A 22,888-nucleotide genomic window follows, 5' to 3' on the forward strand; every position below is an offset into this window, starting at 1 on the left:
TGCAGGGCCCCTCCGCCTGGCCTCCAGCGGGCGCTGCCCCGCACTCGGCTCCTCTCCCTCCGCGTGCCAGTGACACCGAACTGCTGCAAGTCACCTCCACACACCAGCCAGGTCGTTCTGTGCCTTCTCCTGCTGTTCCAGTTGTCTGGGGCCCCCTTTCCCCTCTCCTTGGTAACTCCATCAAGCCTCAGCCCAGGGGTCCGATCCTAGGAATCCACTCTGGTCACTCAGGCCGGGCTAAGTGTCTTTCCTCTGTCTTGCCCCACTCCTCCATCCCTGCAAGGTAGCCACCCCACTAAACTGTACCCAGATCCCTCACTAAACCCTAAACTCCTCACAGGCAGAGGCCAGGTCTAACCTTCTGTACACAAACCTCAGGATCAGCACCGTGCCTGGAACATAGTAACACGCAATACAAACTGAGAGCATGGATGAATGGATACTTGTCAAACACTAACAAGAGAAGTGAACTTGCAATGGGTGTAGCAAATGCTAATTATCCATCTACTTTTCTGCATTCCTCACTATACAGTGTGCTGCTGAGGGCAGAACGCATGTCTTCTTTCTGTCTGTATCCCAGGGATGTAGCAGATACCATGTAAATGTAAATACCAACATATAAATACCAACATATAAATACCAACAAATGAATGGGGGAAAACCAATGAAGTATAGCCCAGCACATAAGAGCTCAGAGCTATGGACCAAACTGGGTCAGAATCCTGGCTCTGTCACTTACTATCTGTGTGATTTTGGGTAAGTTACATAACCTCTCTGTGCCTCAGTTTTCTCTCCTGTAAAACTGTGGTTGTAACAGAATCTACCATAGAGTAATTATGATACTTCAATGCATTAAGTTCATAAATAGTGCTTAGAAAAATATTGCTGTTGCTTCTGATGGATAGAGGCTGGATGGATGGGAATGGTGCACACTGTCTGTATCTTATGTTGCCAGAGTCCACCTGAAGGTGTCGGCTGGCAGCCGAAGGGGCTGATCCATGAGCCAGGATAAAGATTCATGCCACAGGAGGAACCAGAGACTTAATCTGGGTCCGGGGCCAACCCTGACCATTCCCCACACCCTCAGCCCCAAGCAAGGGCGAGTTCTGTGCCCATTTATACTCACTCTCTCCTCTTTCTTTCCTACAGGAAAATGTCTCCCTAATCAAGGAGATTAATGAGCTCCGCAGAGAGCTGAAGTTCACCCGCTCCCAAGTCTATGACCTTGAAGCAGCTCTGAAACTGACCAAGAAAATCCAACCACAAGACGTTCCAGAGACAGGTAATGTCATCAGGGGTCAAGAAACATGGGCATTGGGATCCAGGGACCAACGGCAGCCACGAGCAGGTCTCCCTTTGGCTTCCCAAGCTGTTTCCTCCTGTATCAGGTTACATCCATCCCACGACTTTCTGGGCACCTCTCCATGCCACACACCTGCTCTCCAAAGGATTTATGAGGACCCTACCTCATTCAAATACTTGCAAATCCAAAATCCTGGGGGTTAGCTAAGGTTTCAGAATTCAGAATCTTTCAGGTCTTAGGAAGAACATACTTTGTATACTGTATATTATATAACAGCCCTAGAGGAGTCTGAGGCAGTGCCTTGAAATCAAACACATTAGTATTTCTGTGGTGAAACATATGGATATTCACACTAAACTTCATGAATTTAAAAATGCTTTCCATTTTTGGAGCTTTTTGCATTTTACGATTGTGGATCTGTACAATTAAAATGAAGGTGGAGAGGCTGTGGAGAAAGGGGAACCCTCCTACACTGCTGGTGGGAATGCAGTTTGGTGCAGCCACTATGGAAAACAGTGTGGAGATTCCTCAAAAGACTAGGAATAGACTTACCATATGACCTAGGAATCCCACTCCTGGGCTTGTATCCAGAAGGAAATCTACTTCAGGATGACACCTGCACCCCAATGTTCATAGCAGCACTATTTACAATAGCCAAGACATGGAAACAGCCTAAATGTCCATCAACAGGTGACTGGATAAAGAAGATGTGGTATATTTATACAATGGAATACTACTCAGCCATAAAAACCGACAACATAATGCCATTTGCAGCAACATGGATGCTCCTGGAGAATGTCATTCTAAGTGAAGTAAGCCAGAAAGAGAAAGAAAAATACCATATGAGATTGCTCATATGTGGAATCTAAAAAACAAAAACAAAAACAAACAAACAAACAAAAACAAAGCGTAAATACAGGACAGAAATAGACTCACAGACAGAGAATACAGACTTGTGGTTACCAGGGGGGTGGAGGGTGGGAAGGGATAGACTGGGATTTCAAAATTGTAGAATAGATAAACAAGATTACACTGTATAGCACAGGGAAATATACACAAAATGTTATGATAACTCACAGAGAAAAAAATGTGACAATGAGTGTGTATATGTCCATGAATGACTGAAAAATTGTGCTGAACACTGGAATTTGACACAACATTGTAAAATGATTATAAATCAATAAAAAAATGTTAAAAAAAAAAAATGAAACCAGTGGGGAAAAAAAAGAAAAAAAAAGAAAAAAAGAAAATGAAGGCAAAAAAAAAAAAAGGATCAGAAACTATTTAAAGGCAGAGAGGAAATAACTCCATTAAAAAATATTAAATTAGTTACTGCAGTTACATTGTAAAGTTCCTCTGAATTTCTAACAGCCAACAAAAAGGCAACAAATGTGATAGTTTACATAGCTCTCATGTGGAGAAAGGAACTTTTTTTTTTCTGGAGAAACACACCTTTCCCTGGCATTAAATTCTATGAGAAACTTAACACATGAATCCTTACAAAAGGGAGGTTGAACAGCATAATTGACAGTCTTTAACTGTAGGTTTTCAGACAATAAAAGACTTTCTTCAGGTGTCCCTTTCTTATCTGGACAGTCAATAAAAACCCAGTGTATAAGGTACTACTGTGGAAAATTAAGCCAACGTAGTTCAAGTATTTCGTTTCCTGGTGGTTTAAATTCAGGAATAAAGCTTAGAAACCTTGATGAACTGAAATAGTTCACGGCTGCGGACTGGGTCTTTCAAATACCAGTCTCCTCATGTCCTGTGGTTATGCAAGATATTATCATGGGGGGGAGGGTGGCAGAAGGATACACAGAAACTCTCCATGCCCTTTTCGTAACTGCTTGTGAGTCTTAAACTATTACAAAGTTATATAGAGAGAGAATTGTTGTCTCATATGCCATTTTCCTTAGAGAAGTGAAGTTGAAACGTGGGACTCCGAGTAGTGCCTCAATTGGCAGGATTAGCTCTAAAGAACTGACTTCGGAGCACAGCATGTGTTGTAAAGATTGAGAATTTGGCTTCTTGGAGGTGACACCATCTTCAGTTGGAGGTGAAGCATAGATGTGTCTGTGAACAATCGCAAAACTTCTCTTTTAAAAAGATTTCATTTATGTCCAAGCACCCTAGCAAATAGTCTGCCAAGACCTCCCCAGGATGCTGTATGATATAGCCAGGTTCTTCTTATTCTGGAGATGGAAATTTCAGACGTATACAAAAACTGAGAGGAAAGTCTAACAAATTCCCATGAATCCATTCCCCACATTGAGCAAATATCAACACCTGTCACTCGCTTCCTCTGTATCCTCACCTCCTCTGCTTATTTCCTCCCACACCCACAGTAGATCATTTTGATGCAAACCAAACATCATGTCATTTGTGTGATCTAGTTTTTCTCAATGGGAGATTTTAATCTGTAACAGCTGAAGACAGGTATTACCCAGCATCTGCCTTGATTGTGAAATATGGGACGCAGCAGAGGCAGTGCTAAGAGGGAAGTTTATAGCAATACAGGCCTTCCTCAAAAAAAGAACAATCTCAAATAAACAATCTAACCTACCAGTTAAAAGAAGTAGAAAAAGAAGAGCAAAAACCCCAAAAGTCAGCAGAAGGAAGGAAATAATTAATATCAGGGAGGAAATAAATAAAATAGAGATTAAAAAAAAATAGAAAAAAATCAATCAAACCAAAAGTTGATTTTTTTGAAAGAGTAAATAAAATTGAATTCTGATTTTGAATGTAGGGCCACCAAAAAAAAGTTAGCCCAAAATATACATTCCCAAGTTGTTTAAAATTGACAAGTTTAGTTGGTTTTTAAGAATTCTTTATCTGAACAGGAGAGGTTGCCATCCCAAACCACTATTTTAGTTTTAGCAGCATTTATATTAAGTCATTCCCACAACAGTTATCCAACAGGCCTAAAAGACACACCTGCCTGTTTTTCAGTTATTAAAATCACTATCATTAGAACTTCTAATTAAAGATGGCTAATTGAAAACCTACTAAAATGGCATAAATAAACCAAAGGAAACACAAAAGGAAACAAGAGACAAAAAATTTTGCAAGCTGAAAAACAGATAGATGAGTGGTAACTGACTTCATAGACCTGAGAACCCGGAACCCTAAGCCAGAAGTGGGGAACCTAGAAGAAACCTGATGAACCCCTAAAAGGCTCAGGAATTAGCAAAAGCAGATATCTCTGGAAGTGGGGGTGAAGGTGGGGCTGAAAGCAAGAGAGGGAGCCTTTAAGAAGCTGTTAGATTCACTAGTATCCAATACAGTGGTTAAAAATAGACCCGTTAGGTCCATCATCATGAAATTCTAGAACACCAGAGTACAAAGAAAAAAAAATTCCAATTGCAGGATATAAAATCAGCACACAAAAGTCAGTTGCATTTTTATACACTAACAATGAATAATTTGAAAAGGAAATTAAGAAAACAATTCTATTTACAATAGCATCAAGAAGAATAAAATACTTAGGAATAAACTGACGGAGGAGGTGAAGGACTACTGGTACACCGAAAACTACACAACACCACTGAAAGAAACTGAAGAACACACCAGCAAAAGGATAGACAGCTCATGTTCATGGGCTGAAAGACTTATTATTAAGATGTCAATACTACCCAAAGTGATCTACAGAGTCAATGAAATCTCTATCAAAATCCCAAGGACATTTTTTGCAGAAATAGCAAATCCATTCTGAAATTCACTGGGAGTCTCAAGCTACCCCAAATAGCCCAAAAAACTCTTGAAAAAGAACAAAATTGGAGACCTCACACTTCCTGATTTCAAATTTTACAGCAAAGCTATAGTAATCAAAACAGTGTGGTGCTGGCATAAAGATAGGCATATAGACCAACAGAATAGAACAGAGAGCCCAGATATGAATGCTCACATATAATGGTCTAATGATTTCCATCATGGGTGCCAAGACCATTTCAATGAGGAAAGGACAAGCTTTTTAATAAATGGTGCTGGAAAAACTGGATATCTCCATGCAAAGAAATGACGTTGGACCCTTATCTTACATTATATACAAAATTTAACCCAAAATGGACCAAAGACTGAAACAGAAGAGCTAAAACTATAAAACTTGTACAAGAAAATATAGGGGGAAATTTTCATATTGGATTTGGCAATGATTTCTCAGATCTGACATCAATAGCACAGCCAAAAAAAAAAAGGAAAATAGATAAATTGGACTACATCCAAATTTAAAGCTTCTGTGCATCAAAGAACATTATCAACAAGCATAAAAAGGCAACCCATGGAATAGGAGAAAATATTGGAAAATCACATATCTTATAAAGGGTTGGCATCCAGAATATATAAAGAACTACAACTGAACAACAACCAAAAAAAAGGACTTGAATAGACACTTCTCCAAAGAAGATACACAGATGGCCAACAAGCACATGAAAAATGCTTGTCATTGCTAACAATTAGGGAAATGAAATCAAAACCACAGTGATATACTACCTTATACTCTTTAGGACGGCTAAAAAATATAAAAATAAACTATAAAAATAAACCAGACCAAAAAGAAAACAAAACAAAACCCAGAAAATAACAAATGTTGGCAAAGACCTGGAGAAATTGGAACCTTGGTGCACTGTTGATCAGAATGTAAAATGATATAGCCACTATGGGAAACCCAACATGTAAGCTGTTTCCTCAAAAAATTAAAAATAGAATTACCATATCAACCAGAAATTTCACTTCTGGGTTTATACCCAAAAGAATTGAAAGCAGGGTCTCAAAGAGATTCTTGTACACCCATGTTCAGAGCAGCATTGTTCACAGTAGCCAATAGATGGAAGCAACCCATATTTCCATCAATGGATGAGTGGATAAACAAAATGTAGCATATACATGCAATGCAATGTCATTCAACCTTAAAAAGGAAGGAAATTCTGACATACAACATAGATGAACCTTGAGGATGTTATGCTAAGTGATATAAACCAGTCACAAAAGGATAAATACCATACAATTCCACTTATCTGAGGTACCTAGAGCAGTCGGGTTCATAGAGACAGAAAGCAAAGTGGTGGCTTCCAGGGGCTGGCCAGAGGGATAACCAAGAGTCGTTGTTTAATGGGTGTGAAGTTTGAGTTTTTCAGGATAAGAGGCGTTTTGAAGATTGGTTGCACAACAATGTGAATGTACTTAACACTATTAAACCATACTCTTAAAAATGGTTAAGATGGCAAGTTTTATGTTATATAGATTTTACCACAATTTTTTAAAAAGCTGGGGAGAGGAGTTGGAGTACAGATCGAAGTTCCTAAGTGCTACTTTGGGGAATGAGAGTCTGCTGACTATAGACATAAAGTCCGTCTGGTGTTGGAAGCCAAGAACTTGAAGTTCATGCATTACCTTCTTCAGTAGCACGCAGCAGGCCAGATGTAAAAGGGGAGACCCTGGATGGTTGGATTATCTCAGGTTTGGGCTGTGCAGCGTGCCTGGGGCAGAGGGACGAGGCCTCTTGAATACCAAGGGTGCTGTAGAGAAGACAATGGGAAAAACTCACTGTGGGTCTAACTGGACAGAAAAGGGAGTGAAGCTAAAAGGAACCCATTTGGAGTCATCCAGGAAGATGAGGTCCAAGTTCAATTAAAGAGGAGGTGTCCTGGGCACAGGGCAGTCAAAGAGGTCATAATGGGAGAGTGGAGCGCGAGGAGGGAGGGGAGGGCACAGACTGGGTGCTGAGCTGACCTGGAGGCCAAGCTCATTAATGCTGAGAATTCAGCTTTGTGAGGCCAGGGAGTGGGAGGAGACACAGACCCCCATGGACACCAGCATTGCCCAGGTCGATGCAGCACCTGAGATGGGAGGATGGCTGAGAGTCCAGGGGGACAGTCCTGGAGGAACATGAGTGAGTGGCCACACCAGGAGGGCTGGAGAGGGGTCTCCAGGAGCAGGGTTTAGGTAAGGAGAACTGGTGGTTTGAGGGGGCCAACCTAGGTCAACTGGTGAGTGCCGCCCTGTTGGGGTGTGGGGAATGGGAGAATGAGCAGCTCCCGCTGAAGGGGACCTCGGGGCAAGCAGACTGGGGAGCCCAGGAGAGGGGCCAGGCTGAGGTCATGCTTAACATTTGCCTTATACTCCGAATCATGTCTCTTCATGTCTCCTTCTCTGCCAAATAGTGAAATGGCTCATTCCTGTATCCCTAGCATCTGGGATGGAGTGTCTACCCCATTGTAGGTCCTCCATAAACCTGTGTGGGGGTGAGGGGTGGTAAGTAGGGAGGGAGGATAAGCTGGTTTCAAAAAAGCTTTGCAGCAGTCCAGTCACAGGTCCACGCTCGTCCTGCTCTGTCCCCTCCAGTGCCCAGAGAGGACATGCTTGGCATGTCTCCCACCATGAGACTGAAGGAGCAAGAAGAAACTGGGAGAATCATTGAAATGCAACGCCTGGAGATCCAGCGCCTCAGAGACCAGATCCAAGAGCAGGAGCAGGTCCCAGGGTTCCACCCCCTCGCTGGGATGCGGCTGCCTTCACTCCTTGGGTCAGAAGTGGCGCAGACCAAGTGACCCCCACCCCCAGGTGAGCCATCTCCAGCCACACCAGAAGAAGCACTGTGCTTCTGTCCCCAGACTGACTCTGGGCTGCAGCCCCTGCGGCACTGACCGCACCGGCCTCTCTCTCCTGCCCTGGGGACCTCGGGACATCGGCGGAGTAAAGGTGTTTGCCCACAACCACGTCTGGCTCTCTGCTTAGCCAGGGGTCCAAGGAGGCGGCAGGAAAAGGGCCCTGAGGGCGGGGGGCTCCTGCTGATCCAGAGCCACCGCTGTCAGCCCCTGTCCCCGGCACAGGGCTGCCCGTCCCTGCCGAGATCCCAGACCCCCTTTCCTCTCTGGGCCTCAAGGGCGAGGCTGCCTGCTGCTTCTGACCTGCCTTCTCTTCTGCCAGCCACATCAGGACCAGACAAAGCCTACTCTTATTACTTATGAAACATATGAGGTTTTCTGAGAATTTTTACTTCTGTGTGAAGATGAGAGTAAAACCACGAACACGGCGAAGTTAGCAGAGTTGCCCCACGTCTTCCGTTATCTGCAGACCCTGGAGCTAGGACCACAGGCAGAGCTCTGCCCTTATTTCTCTTACCTCCGAGCCACTCGAAGCTTGTCCCCCCTTGGTCTACAGGGCCTGGCCCTGCTCCTCTCTTGCATTTCTGGGGGACCTCTCTTCCTCTAAACCCTATACTGGGTGCCCCAGCCACATATACCAGGAAAAGTGGGTTTTTTACACACTAAAGAGCAAAAGAATAGAACCCAGATGTCCCCAACACCCTTCTAATACCCAAATAACAAATGTTTAAGCCTCCAGTCTCTGCTGGTCCCTGCCGATGGTCTTAACCCCGACATTGTCTCCAAGGCATCTCCCTAACTCCCCTAGTCTGCTTTATCCCAGCTCTGGGCACTGCTCTTGGGTTAGTTTTCCCACTGAGAGCTGAGGTAAGGCTGTCATGCTTGCCAAGGCTCTCCTGAAGTCTGGGACAACAAAGGAGACTCAGGGTGGAGGCCACAATGCAAAGTCTACATGGGACCCTCTCTCTTTAGCAACTCCCCACCCCCAGCCCCAGCCGACACCCTGTCACGGTAGCCAGCTTATCCCCTCCAGACCAGTGTGCACCCCAGCATGTCCTCTGCCCATTGTGGGGCCAGGCTCAAGAGCAGGGAGAAGTTTAGGCGCCCTCTGATTGACTCGACCACAAGGACAGCAGCCCGTTACACTGTCATGCTGAGTAGGCGGGCTCTTCTGAAACCCAGGCTTCTCCATTCCAAACCAGCTTCACCCTCTGCAGAGGAAACTGACTCGGAATGAGGTTGGGGAGGGCAGCAGGGCCAGATGGTGCAGAGCCCCAAAGGCCCATTACAGATACGGGACGTCTAGAGCCAGCACTAAGCCACCAGAGTCACTCCCAACCGCTTGCCAAGCTCTTGCCACACAGGCCTCCTTTCAGTTCCTAGAAAAAGCAAAGTTCTTTCCTGTCTCTGGGTCTTTCCACATACTGTTTGCTCCACCTGAAATGCTCTCACCTCCACCCCTCACTCCATGAGCTGCTCTTCATCCTTCAGATGGTAGCTGAAATGTCACTTCTCAGAAGGACACTCCCTGACCCCTTCCACCCCCATCTAAATTACGCTCGCCATGTCGTTTTCCTTCCTAACCCTCACATAATGTATCCGTTGAGTTTGATGCTGCCTCTCCTACTAGGCTCTTAGTTCCATGCGGACAGGGGCTGTATGTGTTTTCAAAGTTCACTCAGGTATCCGGGTGGAACACAATAGTGGTCGCAGGGGGAGCGTTAGGAGGACACTGTGGCTGATCACATGTGTGAGGACAGATGCTGGGACCAAGATGGTGGCCACAGAGATGCAGAGAAGAGGGTTCTTGTGACTTAAGGGCTGGAGAGAGTTAGCTAAGCAAAGGGGGAGGGAGATGGTCCTGGGGAAGAAGGAACACACAAGGGAAACTGGGGCTCTTCCAAGGGTCAAAAGGAAATTCACTGTGTCTAGAATGTAGCAACATTCAAGTGACAGATTTTTCAACTTAAAAATTCCTTAGATACCTAGAGATTATCATATTTAGTGATGTAAGTCAGAGAAATATATCACTTATATGGGGAATCTTGAAAAATGATACAAAGGAACTAATTTACAAAACGGAAATAAACTTACAGACATAGAAAACGAACTTACGGTTACCAAAGGGAAAGTAGGGGAGGGATAAATTAGTTTAGGAATAACATATACACACTACTATATATAATATAAACAATAAGGTCCTACTGTGTAGCATAGAAAACTGTATTCAATACCTGTAATAACTTTATAATGGAAAAGAATCTGAAAAAGAATATATATACAAACATGTATAACTGAATCCCTTTGCTGTTCACCTGAAATTAACACATCATAAGTCAACTATTCCTCAATTTTTAAAAAATGCCTTAAAGTGAAGATGTCACATTTCACCTACAAGATGGATCTTCGTTGCTGATGAAGAAACCAAAACCAAGGAGAGAAGCAGCTGGCACAGGGTCACATTGGCAGGGCCAGATTGCAGCCCAGTTTGCCCGGCGGCCTCCACATCCCATGCTCTTAAGTCTGCACTGGAGAGGTGCCCAAACAGAACACTGGGCCAAGTGGTAGAGGTTATAGGTGTGTGAGGCCCATGGAGTCTAAACTAGAAGTGAAAGGAACAGACAGCTAAACTCAGCTAAGCCGGTGGCTGGCTGTGGTCCAGCGGGTGAGGACGGACGAGGGAGAGGAAGCCCAGGTGCAGGGACTGCCCCACACTAGCGGAGCCTGGCACCTCGGCCAGCAGGTCAGCAGGGTGTTTTCTCAGCCACACAGGGGTGAGCACAGCTTCTTGCTAGCCAATCTGGGGCCAGAAGTACACATTTGTTTACCTCTAAAATGTTCTGTCTTCTGTGTTCCTACACCAGCCTGTTGGGTGGTGGTGTTGGGGTAGCTGCTGCTCCTCCTTCCATTTGGCTTATCCTGACCCCATGGGGGCTCTCACCCCACTGGTGCCACCTCCTCCTTCACAGGGTCCCTTGAGCCAGTTGACCCCTCATTGATAGAGTGGGCCTGGCAGTCACCTCCTCCTGCTGGTCACCTAAGACATTAGTATATGGACTCTGCTCTTGTTCATCTGGTTACAGTCCTTTGTTGAGCTCTGGGGACTCATTCAGTGCTGGTGTGACAGCTGTGTCTTCAGGAGCTGCCCTCTTTCTGGGCCCCAGACATCCTGTGGCTCTCGGCCCCTTCTCCCCCAGAGTCCTAGCATCAGCTGTGGCCAGAGAGTGTGCGCTCCACAGCTGAGCCTCCTCTGGTATCCTGTTCTCCCAGCACCGAAGACCCTGCCCCTCAGGAGGTTCTGTCATCAGGGTCCACCTTTCCCCACCACTTCTTTTGTTTGTTTGTTTGTTTGTTTTACACATTAACTTTTGATTTTATTAGAGTCTCAGATACAGCGTGGGGATGGGTCAGGAGAGACATTGCAGCATTCATAGGAACTTCTATATTCATTAAACCTGGTCTTATGATAAGACGTACAGTGAGAAGACATACAAACATATGACAATTAGTGTAAATGCAACTATAAAAGAACAAAAATCTTTTGGCAGCGTGGTAGAAAAACATATTTGAGAAAAATGGAAGAACGTGGGTGTCACTCCTCCAGAGCCAGAGAGGGGGAAATTGCCATTCGGGATAGAGGTGTCAAAGAAACTAAACGTGGCTTCAGAACAAGGGGGAAGGACAGGCTTCTCATAATCCCTGTTATTCATCTCAAAATTAAAGAACCAAAGTAATTAAGTAATAGCTGACCTTACACGTATCTCCCATTCATGTTGTACATTTCTTTTTGGTAATAAAAACCTGTTTTCTAACAGGTTTTACTGTAGGGAAAAATAAGGATTTGCTGAATTTAACCTCCCGCATTTCCCCAAAGATAATAGTTTATTATTGTGCCATTCTATTACAATTCGTCTTAGCAACTCAGATAGCAGTGGCTTATTACTTCAGTTTATTATTTGTTCATGTTGTCTTTAATCGTTAATGGATTTCTAGGAATGAGACTTAAATTATTTGTATTCTCTTCTTATAATGTAGGATTAAGTATTCTAAAATTATTACTTCCAAAATTATAAAAAGTTGCATTATACTAGATATTTACAATCATCATTGCTTATTTTTATCAATTATTTAAAGATACCATCAATATTTCATAGCACGTACCATTTAAAATATTTTAGGTGTTTTTGAGAGTAGTAAATGGTTCTCAGCCTAGAATTGTTTTCTAGTCAGATTTATTTTTCTCTTGTCTATCTCTTCCTTTGCAAGAATGAAATTCTTCCACCTTATTTAGAAAATTCTGGATAATCGATTGTTTTGGCTATTTATTGCTGTATTAGAAACTACACCCCAAAAATTAAATAAATAAACAAATAAATAAATAGTAACTTTAAAAAAAAAGACACTACACAAAAACTTTGTGGCTTAAGCAACAATTTCATTTTGCTTATCATTTTATGGGTCAGAAATTCAAGAAGGACTTCACTTGACACTTTATCTCTGCCCTGTGTGGCATCAGCTTGGGAAGTTGACGGAGGCTGGAGGATGGACTTGGAAGATGGTTCACTCACATGGCTGGCAAGTTTGTACTGGCTGTCAGCCCCGAGGTTAGGTGAGAAACTTGAGGACCTCGTCACTGGAATGCATAGTCTTTCTCAGAGAATGGAGACTGGGTTTCAACACCTAGGAAGTATGGGTTGCCATCCTCTTTAGTCCTAGGCCTAGAAACTGGCAATATCGTAACTTTGTAAATATTCTATCTGTCAGAGCAGTCTTAGAACCCACTCAGATTCAAAAAGAGGAGGCACAGACTCCCACTGCTTCTTACACAAAGCCATTACCAACCAGCAGCTCCCAGCAAGTGCTGGAGGGGGCCCGGGGGGCCTGGGAGTATCTGCAGTGTCCAGCTGGGACCCCTGGCAATCATTGCTCTGGATTTAAGTGAGAGGAGAGAGAGGAGGCATGTCAGGACCAGGGGTCCTGGGGCTGGTTCTCCCTGAGCTCTGTTGGGGCAAGCTCCCCTAGACCTCAGGGTTTCAGGGGCCTGATTATGCTTTGAGTGTGTCTGAGATGAGCAGGGCTGGGGAGCAGACTCACAAGGAAGGAACTCTGCCGTGTGCCAGGCAGCAGGAAAGACTGATGTTCCTCATCACCTCCCATGACCTGTCATGTATAAGGATTTGTATTTATTCCTCATCTAGTACGTGTCACGTGGTGGGAATCAGCAGGGGCAACGAGTGTATACTAGCACTTAATAACCACCTACTGTGTGCTCTAGTACTCAGTGAGACAATGAGATTCTAGTTCTGAACTGAGGACCTCTGGGTGCCCGCCTTTGTTTACAGAAAACAGAAACCAACCTCAGCCAATGTAAGCAAAAAGGGAGAGCTTATTATCTGGCTCTGGGCATGTCTCATGGAATCTCAGGGCAGTGGTACAAGCAGGCCTAAGTAAGGACTTGAACCCAGGCCTGGGACACAACTGGAACACACTCCCCCCACCTTGTTCTTGCCTCTCTGCAGAGCAGCCTCCCATTGCCAGCTGGGTTGGCAGAAGGGTACCCTTAGCATCCCATGAGTAGATGCCCCAAGGCTGACAAGGAATCTCTGGTCTGCTTTTACTTTTCTTAATTGAAGTATAGTCAATGTACAATGTGATTCAGTTTTCATATTCTTTTTCCATTATAGGCTATTACAAGGTATTGAATATAGTTCCCTGTGCTATACAGTACTACCTTGTTTATCTATTTTTTATATAGTAGTTAGTATCTGCAAACCCTAAACTCCCAATTTATCCCTTCACCCTGTCCCCCGTCCCCTCTGGTAACCATACATTTGTTTTCTATGTCTGTGAGTCTGTTTCTGTTTTGTAAATGAGTTCATTTGTCTCATTTTTTAAGATTCCACATATAAGTGATATCAAATGGTATTTTTCGTTCTCTTTCTGACTTACTTCACTTAGTATGATAATCACCAGCTACATCCATTGTTGCTGCAAATGGCATTATTTTATTATTTTTTAAGGCTGAGTAGTATTCCATTGGGTGTATATACCACAACTTCTTACCCAATCATCTGTTGATGGACATTTAGGTTGCTTCCATGTCTTGGCTATTGTAAATAGTGCTGCTATGAACATTGGGGTGCATAAACCTTTTCAAGTTAGAGTTTCCTCTGAATATATGCACAGAAGTGGGATTGCTGGATCATACGGTTAAGTCTATTTTTAGTTTTTTAAGGAATTTCCATACTGTTTTCCATGATGGCTGCACCAAACTACATTCCTACCAACAGTGTAGGAGGGTTCCCTTTTCTCCACAGCCTCTTCAGCATTTATTACTTGTAGACTTTTTGATGACGGTCATTCTGTCTCATCTGACTTTAAATTGCCAAAAGAGAATGTTTGGGGCCTAGCTTGAGTCTGGGGCTCACCTCTGTCCAATCAATTGTACTCATAAGGGTAGGTCACAGAATATAATCCCAGTTGCTGGGGTTCATCCCTGAAGTGGAGTTGGTTATGGTGAGCGGGGCAGATACTCCAAAAGATGTCTGTCTGGGGCAGCTGTCGCTCATGGGGCGGGCTGCCTGGAGCTATTGAAGACCTGCCGCGATACCTGTGCTCTAAGCCCATTATCCTCCAACTGCCCTTCAGGCAGGCAGGGACAGGACCTCTTTTGATCACTGCTGTGTCTCCAGCACCCAGCACAATCCCTGGTCCAGAGAATGAGAACAGTAAATGTTTGCTGAATGAATTAATTATATTATTTAATCTCTCCCCCTTGCCACCCACCAACTATTTAGACTAAGTACTGTTGTCCCCGTTTTACAAATGAAGAGACTGGGACACATGGAGGTTAAGCCGAGCTGGGACTGGAAACTTCAAGGTCAATCTAGTTCCCAAACCAGTGTTCTCTCTACTGTTTATTCATTAATTTGTTCACAAGCATTCATTGGACACCTATCATATGCCAGGCCGGTTCTAGGAGGTAAGATACACAAACCCCTCCCTTTGTGAAGCTTATCTTCTAGGGGGTAGACAGATAATATTCCAGACAGATAAGAAAAAAAACATAGCATGTTAGACAGTGACAAGTGCTAAGGAAAAACATAAGAGAATAAAGGAACTCAAAGGACTAAAGGCAGGGAGATAGGAAGTATTGGAAAGCTGTGATTTTAGACAGGATAGCCAGGGAAGTCTCACTGAGAAGGTGACATTTGGGCACCTTGCTAAAGGAAGGCAAGAGGGAGAGCCACGTGGGAGGAAAGCATTCCAGGCAGTGGGAACAGCCCACGCAAAGGCTCTGAGCACACACAAGCAGAGAGGGATGGCAGGGGATGAACTCAGAGAGGGCCTTAGGGATCATGGGAGGTCTCTGGCTGTTCTCCATTGGAGGGACTCAAGCACAGCCAGCAGTGACATGGCCTGCTTTACCTTACAACAGGATCACTCTAGCTGCCCTGTGGTGAACAGTCTGAGGTGGGAACGTGACAGAAGCAGGGAGGCTGGGCTGCAGGGCCTCCTCCTCCGCCTCTTACCATCTAATGGATCACTTAGAATCCACACCTTGCGCTCTCTGCCCACTGCCGCCTCCTCCCCCTGCCTTCATTCCCGCCCATCTGAGCTGCCCCGACAGCTTCTGCTTTGGGGACAGAGTTCAACAGCCCTGAAAGAAGCCTGCCTGTCCACTTTAACTCTGAGTTATTTGATAAGACTCAGAATGAGAACAAAGTCTCACCTGCTCAATGTTTAAACCAGGGAAGCTTCTAGGCTTTGTTCCCTCCGCCTGAAACTTCCCCTCAAAGCCCCAGGGGAGAGGGCTGGGGAGAGGAATCTCACGTCCTTCCCTGTCCAGTTCTATCCGGGACAGCTGGACCCCGGATCTGGTTGGGACTGGCCCCTCCTTGGGACCAGGAGGAAAAATAAATGTCAGATGTGCAAGAGGGAAACACAGCCACCAAGCCACCAAGCCCCGCCAGGCCGCTGCAGTGGTCAGCCTGCCATGACTGTTCCTTGAGGGCAAGAACCATTTAGAGCTACACCGTCCAGTGAGGGAGCTGCAAGGCACACGTGGTGATTGACCTTCAGGAAAATGGCTAGCCTGAGCTGAGATGCACTGTCCGTATCAAACACACAGCGCATTTTCAAGACAAAATAAAAGACTGACTGAGCTCATTATTCACTTGTATATTAAGATGAAAATATTGGAGGATTAAATTAAAATTTTAATGTATTAATTTCTCGTTTCTTTTTACTGTTTTAACTTGGTTCCTAGACGATTCTGAATCACGTAAGTGGCTCACATTACTATATTTCTATTGGTCAGCACTGCTCTAGAATTGTGACTGGCCCCCTGGTCATCTCCACGGAGCAAAGCAAAGGGAAGCATGGACAGGTCCAGCGTAATTATTCTGAGAGCTGATAATGCAAAGTTAACTTTGATTTTGTTTTTCTGGTCCATTTCAAACACAGCAGAGGGAGAGAGAGCAGGAGGCGTTACTCAGTCCAGCCTATAACCACCTCCAACCAGCCCCACCTCGCCTATCGTGTGGCGTGTGGTGCCAGATTCACCTATTAGAAGCACAGCCCTTGACCGGGTCCTTGTTATACTTCGGAACCTGCCATGGGTACCTCAAATGAGTCCAAAAGCCTCAATTCAAGCCCCAGTGCCACCGGAGCCAAACTTGTCATTCCAACTTCATCTCACATGCCCCCTGCTTAAACACCCCCACACCTGCAATTCACACACTCACTCATTCAACAAAGAGTTACTCATTACCTCCCATGTGCCAGGCATAAGGCTGGCTGCTGAGGTCACAATTGTTAGCAAAACAGGCGCTTAACCTGAACCTGCTGGGAACCACACATGTAGTGGAGGATGACGGGTAAGTAAATAAGGGCAATCACAGCACATGCAGTAAGAACAGTTATAGAGGAAGCACAAGGGCCTTGGGTGCCCCCAAAGAGGCACCAAAACCAGCCTGGAGGTCAAAGAGGGCTTCCTGGAGGAGGTGACGTCTCAGTTGAAGAATTTGAGTTGGCCAGATCGAGGCTGGTGGTAAACATCCCAGGGAGAGAGAACTCTTGAGTTCAAAAGTCAACCAGAGAAACTAACACAACATTGTAAATCAACTATACTTCAATTTAAAAAGAAAAGAAAAACCAACCTGAAGCACAGAGCCGTGCAGAACATGCATAACTGAAAGACATGCATTCTGGCTGGGGGGCAGGGACCAGTGGCAAATGACTGGCCAACTGTTGATGGCAGGGGCTGTGTGAGCCCTGTGAAGGAGTATGGCATTTATCCTGAAGTGTTCATTCTGTGAGCATTTTAAGCAAGGGAGCTTCTGTTTCCCACCTGAAAAGCCTTCACCTCCTCCTCCCTGTGCACTCAAATCCTGCCTCCCCAGCTGGTCCAAGACATGTGGGGCAAACCTACCCTGGTCAGGCACTTGAAGCTTTGAAGGAGAATGAGCAAGAAGCTGTGGGGCTCCAGCCCTGGGGGAAAGTGCCAAGGGATGGAGGTACTAGAGCTGGGTTTGGGAGTCAGCAGGTGCTGGAATCTGGGGTGGAGGCAGGATTTGAGTTTGGTGTTAGAATCTGGGGGTTGGATGCAGGAATAGGGGTCAAGGATGAGATTGCAGACTAAGACCTAATTCCAGAATTTGGAGCTGAGGTTTCAAGCCAGATCTGGGGTTGAGATCTGGGTCTGGGGTTAGGGTTGGGATTCACGACGCAGGGTTTGGGCTGAGATGTGGGGTAGGGGCCACGGTCGGAGCTAGGAGTTCTAGTTAGGGCTTGGGGGTTGGGGTTGGGTTAAGGCTGGGGCTAAGCTGGGGTCAGAGCTGGGGAGTGAGTTCAGGTCCAGGCTCTGGGGCAAGTAGACAACATTCCTCCTGCTGCCCAGGTCTGGGACTCCTGTTGCGCTTTAACAGCAGCGGGCAGAAGCCCCTCCCTTCCCAGGAATGCCTCAGCCCTGCAAAAGGAGCAATGCCACGTCAGCCAATCAGCTCAGCCCTGCCTTGGAAACACCTGTTGATCCTCCTACCCCTCCCCCCAGGGCTCACCTAGGTGCAGGTTAGGCAGGTGAAGCACCTCCCCCGGAAACAGAGCTGGAGCGCCCCACCTGCCCTGGCTGCACGGATCGGATCCAGCACTTCCAGGTTTCTTGTGAGTGCCCCACAGCCCCCCTACCCCCACCACCCCACCTTCTCCCACTGGCCCTACCCTGAGACCCTCCACCCCGCCCCTGGTCCGGCCCGCAGGACCAGTGAAGTCACAGCCCTGGGGAATGCCTGGACTGACTGAAGGGCCCCTCCCTCAGCCCCTCCCCCACTCCCCCTGGGGGCACCTGCAGCTGCCCCTCCCGCCTTGTGTGCCAGGCAGCCCTTGCCCAGGGGTTGTGGAAGATGGATACCTCATCAGGGCTGTAACCCACGTACAGCCGTGATGTCATGTTCCCAGAATGATCAGACCTGTGTCCTATGTATAAAGCAGGAGTTCCATTCTGAATTGGAGGAGAGAACGTTGTGTTCTTTTATTCAAAAATTATGCTCTGGGCATCTGTGGGGGCCCTAGAATTCCTGCTGGAATTCTGAGTGGAGATTCTAATGTCCTGACACCTCAAGATAAAGGCTATTGTCCTCACTTTTCAGATTAGGAGCCTGAGGCTCCAAGAGGTGAGGCCATCAGGGCTTCTCTGACCTCCCCCAAGCCCTCTTCTGACTGACCCAGAGTCGGCACTCATCACATGAACACACTGGCTGTAACCTGGGGCTCCTTGAGGGCAAAGGCTGCGGTATTCTGCCCAGTGTGAGTCACACTGACTGGCCTCTGGAAGACGTGTTCCATGAGGAACCACTGCGAGGTCCCTCGCCCACATTCCCATGGTGGCAGGGACAGCAGCAGGGGTTCCGGTCCAGAGCCCTCCTTCCACTGTACCACTTCAGAGACATCCTGAAAGGGATGGTGTGGGGGTGTGGTGAGAGGGAGAAGAGGCGGGGAGGCAGGAAGAGCAGTGAGGAAGCTGTGGAGAGGGAGGCTGACAGTCAGGAGCAGTGGGAATGAGGGCAGGGAATGGTGTGGAGAAATGTTTAGAGGTGGCGTCCCTGGGAAGTGCCCAAGTGAGGAACACAAGAGGAGGCACGGGTATGGGGTAAAATGACACGTGAGCTTGGGTTGAGACCTGTTGCACCAGAGGTGCCTATGGGACATCAAGGTGACAACGGCTTATGGGCAGAGCTCTGGAGGGAGATCTGGGTTAGAGGGAGAGAGGGATTTGGGAACAGCAGCCTTGGCTGTGAGATTGGATGGGCTGTTAGGGGAAAGAGGGTGTCAGGGGTCAGATCCTGATTCACGGGAGAGCCACAGCCCCAAGAGAGAATATTCAGGGTCAGGCTGCTGGTTCCAGAAGAGTTAAGTCATAAGGCCCCTCAGTCCCCACAACCCTCCCCCCAGGAGCCAGCGGTGACAGCTGAGGCCATGTGAGTCGGATCCTGAATGAGGCTTTATCTCTGGGTCTTCATCCAGTCCCATCGTCCACCGTGGCACCAGCTCCCTCGGCCAGCTGGGATGGAACAGGCAACCGAAAAAGGCAGAGCCAGAGAGGTCAGGGGCTGGGCAGGGGGTTCCCTGGAGGGGTTGGTGGGCAATTTGTGTGGAGGGAGCTCTCCTGGGGTCACTGGAGAGGCATTCCCAAGGGGTGGTTCTAGGGAGGGGCATTTCTGGAGGGGGAAATTGCAGGGAACAGAGGGGCAATTTCCAGGGACCATGCCCAAGACTCCCAGGAGAGACCATGAGGGGAAGGGGGGCTGGGGAGATAGCAAGTGTGATTCACCCCCTGCAGGTGATGCTGACTATCCCCTGGACCGTGAGAGGAACAGGACTCTGGGCCTCTAGCTGCCACGCAGGTGGTGGGGGCTCCAGGCTGTGATCAGTGCCTCTGACCACTGACGCTGCCCTCTGCCCTTACTTGTGCCCAGATCAGCCATGTCTGAAGGAGGGGCTCGGGCCCCACCAGGCCGGGGGCTGCCCCCGGATGTGCTGGCGGAGCAGGTGGAGCTGTGGTGGTCCCAGCAGCCGCGGCGCTCGGCGCTCTGCTTTGCCGTGGCCGTGGGCCTGGTGGCAGGCTGCGGGGCGGGTGGCGTGGCCCTGCTGTCCTCCACCAGCAGTCGCTCGGGCGAGTGGCGCCTGGCAGTGGGCACAGTGCTCTGCATGCTGGCCCTGCTGGTTCTGGTTAAGCAGCTGATGAGCTCAGCCGTGCAGGACATGAACTGCCTCCGCCAGCCCCACCACGTGGCCCTGCTGCGCAGCGGCGGAGGTGCCGATGCCCTGGTGGTGCTGCTCAGTGGCCTGGTGCTGCTGGTCACCGGCTTGACGCTGGCGGGGCTGGCCGCTGCCCCTGCCCCCGCCCGGCCGCTGGCCGCCATGCTGTCCGTGGGCATCACCCTGGCCACCTCGGGCGCACTCTTGCTGCTGGGCTTGCTGCTGTATCAGGTGGCCGTGAGCAGACACTGCCCCCCGACCCGTGCGGCCGCCCCCTCCACCCACAGTGACCGCAGAGGCAATGGCAGTGTCTTCAGCATCTCAGGACAGTTGTCTGCTGGCCAACGTCACGAGACCACGTCCAGCATCGCCAGCCTCATCTGACCGAGCCCTCCTTCCCACCACCTGCCTCAGCCCCCTCAGAACTGTGCCTGGACGCAAGTGAGTGTGTGTGTGTGCACACGTGCACCAAGGGGACAGTGACCATGTATGAGCATGTACATGTCCCCAGGACTGTCCAGCCCTCTGAGGGACCGCGTGTTGTGTGAGGAAGCGCCCATGTGTTCCCACACACCCACACCGCAGGGAGGGGAATGCTTCTCTTTGGGGCTCACGGAACTGTCAGAGTCTGCCTGGCTGTGTCTGGGGCCTCTAGGCAGAGAAGTGTCTGGGATCCCTGAAGATTCCTGGTCCCTATTCCTAAAACCCCTCAAAGCCAGCCCCGCCCTGTAACACCCATCAGGGATTTCCCCAGGGGAGGCCCGCTGCCCACTCCGAGACCAGTGAGTCCCCTTCATTGAGGAGAGCGAGCGGTGGCAAAGTGTAAAGGACACAGGCTCCAGAATACCAGGCCTGGGCTGGAGAACCCCTTGTACGCTCACCAGCTGGGGGCCTCGGGCCTAACCTCTCTGAGCCCTGGTTTCCTCAAAGTTATGGTCATGGTAATGGTCACGGATTGTGAGGGTCAAATGACATTGTGGACTGGGCACATGGCAGATGTGCAATAAAGTGCTGGCTCCTGCTATTGGTATTGTCTTTACCCATCTCAACTGGAGACCCTCCCTTCCCCTCCCCCCACAGCCACCCCTTCACACCTGTCTTAGGCTGACAAAAGGTGCCTGGAAAGTGTCCTCAGTCAAGCCTTGGTTTTCTCTCTTAGGTACTAGGAAGCCAGAGGGGAGACAGGCTGAGGGGATGCTCAGCCTCAGGAAGATGTTGGGTTTCTGGTCCCAGGGAAGGAGGCAAGGAGGATGCTGAGTCATTTCTCAGTTGCTTATGTGCTGATTCAAGATGAAACCTGAAGTATTGGGGTTCCTCCAGAGGCTGCAGCTCCCTACCCCACCTCTGAAACCAGTACATCCTGGTCTGTGTAGTCACTGCACCGGCTGGCCTGCCTCTGGGTTCCCGGGCATGGGAGGGGTGTTTAAAACCATTTGGGTGTAGGAGTCCCTTCCTGCTCACGGGCAGCCTTGGAAAGGACCTCCCCTTCTGTGGTGCAGGCGAGGACAGAGGTCCACTGGAGGAGCGCCCACGAGTGCCAGTTACTCTTTCATCACTTCCTGCTTTGCAAGGTCCAGATTACAGGAAGCCCCACAGAGGATACCCAGAGACAGGGAAGCCAGGCTCCCTAAGAGGTGTTAAATGTAGAGCTGCAGAGGCTCTGACAGGAGAAAATTGCTTTCAGCTGCCAAGATCAAGGCAGTTTCCTCGAGAAAATGCTTAGCTGTTGGATGAGGAGAAGGGTGCTGCCAACCCTGGGAGAGAGCAACTCGAGCAAAAAGAACAGGGCATGTCCAGGAGCCCCAGGGAATCCTCAGGCTCCACATAGGCCAAAGTGAGCCCCCTGTCCTCTCCACCTTGAACTAGTTCCTCCATCTCAGCATCCAGCATCCAGGTTAGTGACGTCAGATGCTTTTGCCGGCTAATGTACAGACTCCCCAAAACGATTGGCCTCCCTCTCCCTTCGAAGCACCCCAAAATCCAGCCTCGCTGCCCCATCATCATGACCCCACCACAGTCCCTCACTTCTCCCAGCCTTCATATGCCCTCTCCTGCCTTCGTACTCCTCAAGACCCTGTGTTCTAGGGAGCCAGGTTCTCAAGGGGTCTTCCCCCACCCTCTCCCCCTAAACTAGCAAATTACCGCTTTCCTGTGCCCAAACCATCAAAGGTAGGTGCCAGTCCACAGTTCTTTCTCTGTGTGCCCATCTCCTGAACCAGTCAGGGAGCTCTTCCTGGCAGGGTCTGCATCCTCTTCATCTATGTGTCCCTAGTTCCTGGCTCAGGCCTCGTACATAGTAGGATGTGGATGGGTGGATGAAGGACTCGGCTTGGTGAGACCCACCTATAGATGGGAAGGGTAGGGAAGTTAGGCCACTGTCTGCTGTTGGCCCTGAATCCTTCCCTCCTGAGGCCCCGCACACCTGCCCCAGAAACTCATTCTTCCTGGGCTCCCAAGAGGATGCCCTCACTATCACCAACTCCTGGGCCATTTGAGGACCATAGAATACCTCTCCAACCTGTAAAATGGGGAGAAATCCTGTTTCTTTTCAGCTGAAGTAGGGTTAGACTCTTTCACAATATTTCTTTTAAGAAACTAAACAGAAACACAGAGGCCTAGAAAACTGGGAGGGGGAAGGGTTACACAACCAAAGGTCTGGGTGAGCAGCTATTGTAGGACAGGCCCGCGTCACGCTCCCCTGGGAAGGATGCCAGATGAGGAACAT

General features: G+C 48.1%; 2 protein-coding genes across 7 annotated transcripts in view; both read left to right on the plus strand.

Annotated features, from left to right (window-relative positions):
- Positions 1–8,379, plus strand: part of CFAP57 (cilia and flagella associated protein 57) — a 54,584-nt gene extending 46,205 nt beyond the window's left edge. For 3 of the 4 annotated variants that reach the window (XM_032494019.1, XM_032494022.1, XM_032494020.1), the window contains one exon: positions 1,150–1,625. In XM_032494019.1, the coding sequence (XP_032349910.1) occupies positions 1,150–1,506 (357 nt within the window). In that variant the 3' untranslated portion in view covers positions 1,507–1,625. Of the gene's footprint in view, positions 1–1,149; positions 1,626–7,642 lie in introns of those variants that run through there. The other variant, XM_032494021.1, reaches the window with a different exon arrangement.
- A 9,580-nt stretch (positions 8,380–17,959) lies between these two features.
- On the plus strand, positions 17,960–21,187 carry TMEM125 (transmembrane protein 125). Of its 3 annotated transcripts, XM_032494027.1 has the most exons (4): positions 17,978–18,069; positions 18,555–18,711; positions 19,357–19,506; positions 19,745–21,187. In XM_032494027.1, the coding sequence occupies exon 4, from the start codon at positions 19,888–19,890 to the stop codon at positions 20,545–20,547; it is 660 nt and encodes a 219-aa protein (XP_032349918.1). In that variant the 5' UTR covers positions 17,978–18,069; positions 18,555–18,711; positions 19,357–19,506; positions 19,745–19,887; the 3' UTR covers positions 20,548–21,187. The 3 variants fall into 3 exon arrangements, with proteins under 3 accessions (XP_032349917.1, XP_032349918.1, XP_032349919.1); XM_032494026.1 differs by lacking the exon at positions 18,555–18,711 and having other exon boundaries at positions 17,960–18,069; XM_032494028.1 differs by lacking the exon at positions 18,555–18,711 and having other exon boundaries at positions 18,012–18,069; positions 19,429–19,506.
- Positions 21,188–22,888: the final 1,701 nt, after the last annotated feature.

The sequence above is a fragment of the Camelus ferus genome, chromosome 13 (genome assembly GCF_009834535.1).
Source record: "Camelus ferus isolate YT-003-E chromosome 13, BCGSAC_Cfer_1.0, whole genome shotgun sequence".
Classification (NCBI taxonomy): Eukaryota; Metazoa; Chordata; class Mammalia; order Artiodactyla; family Camelidae; genus Camelus; species Camelus ferus.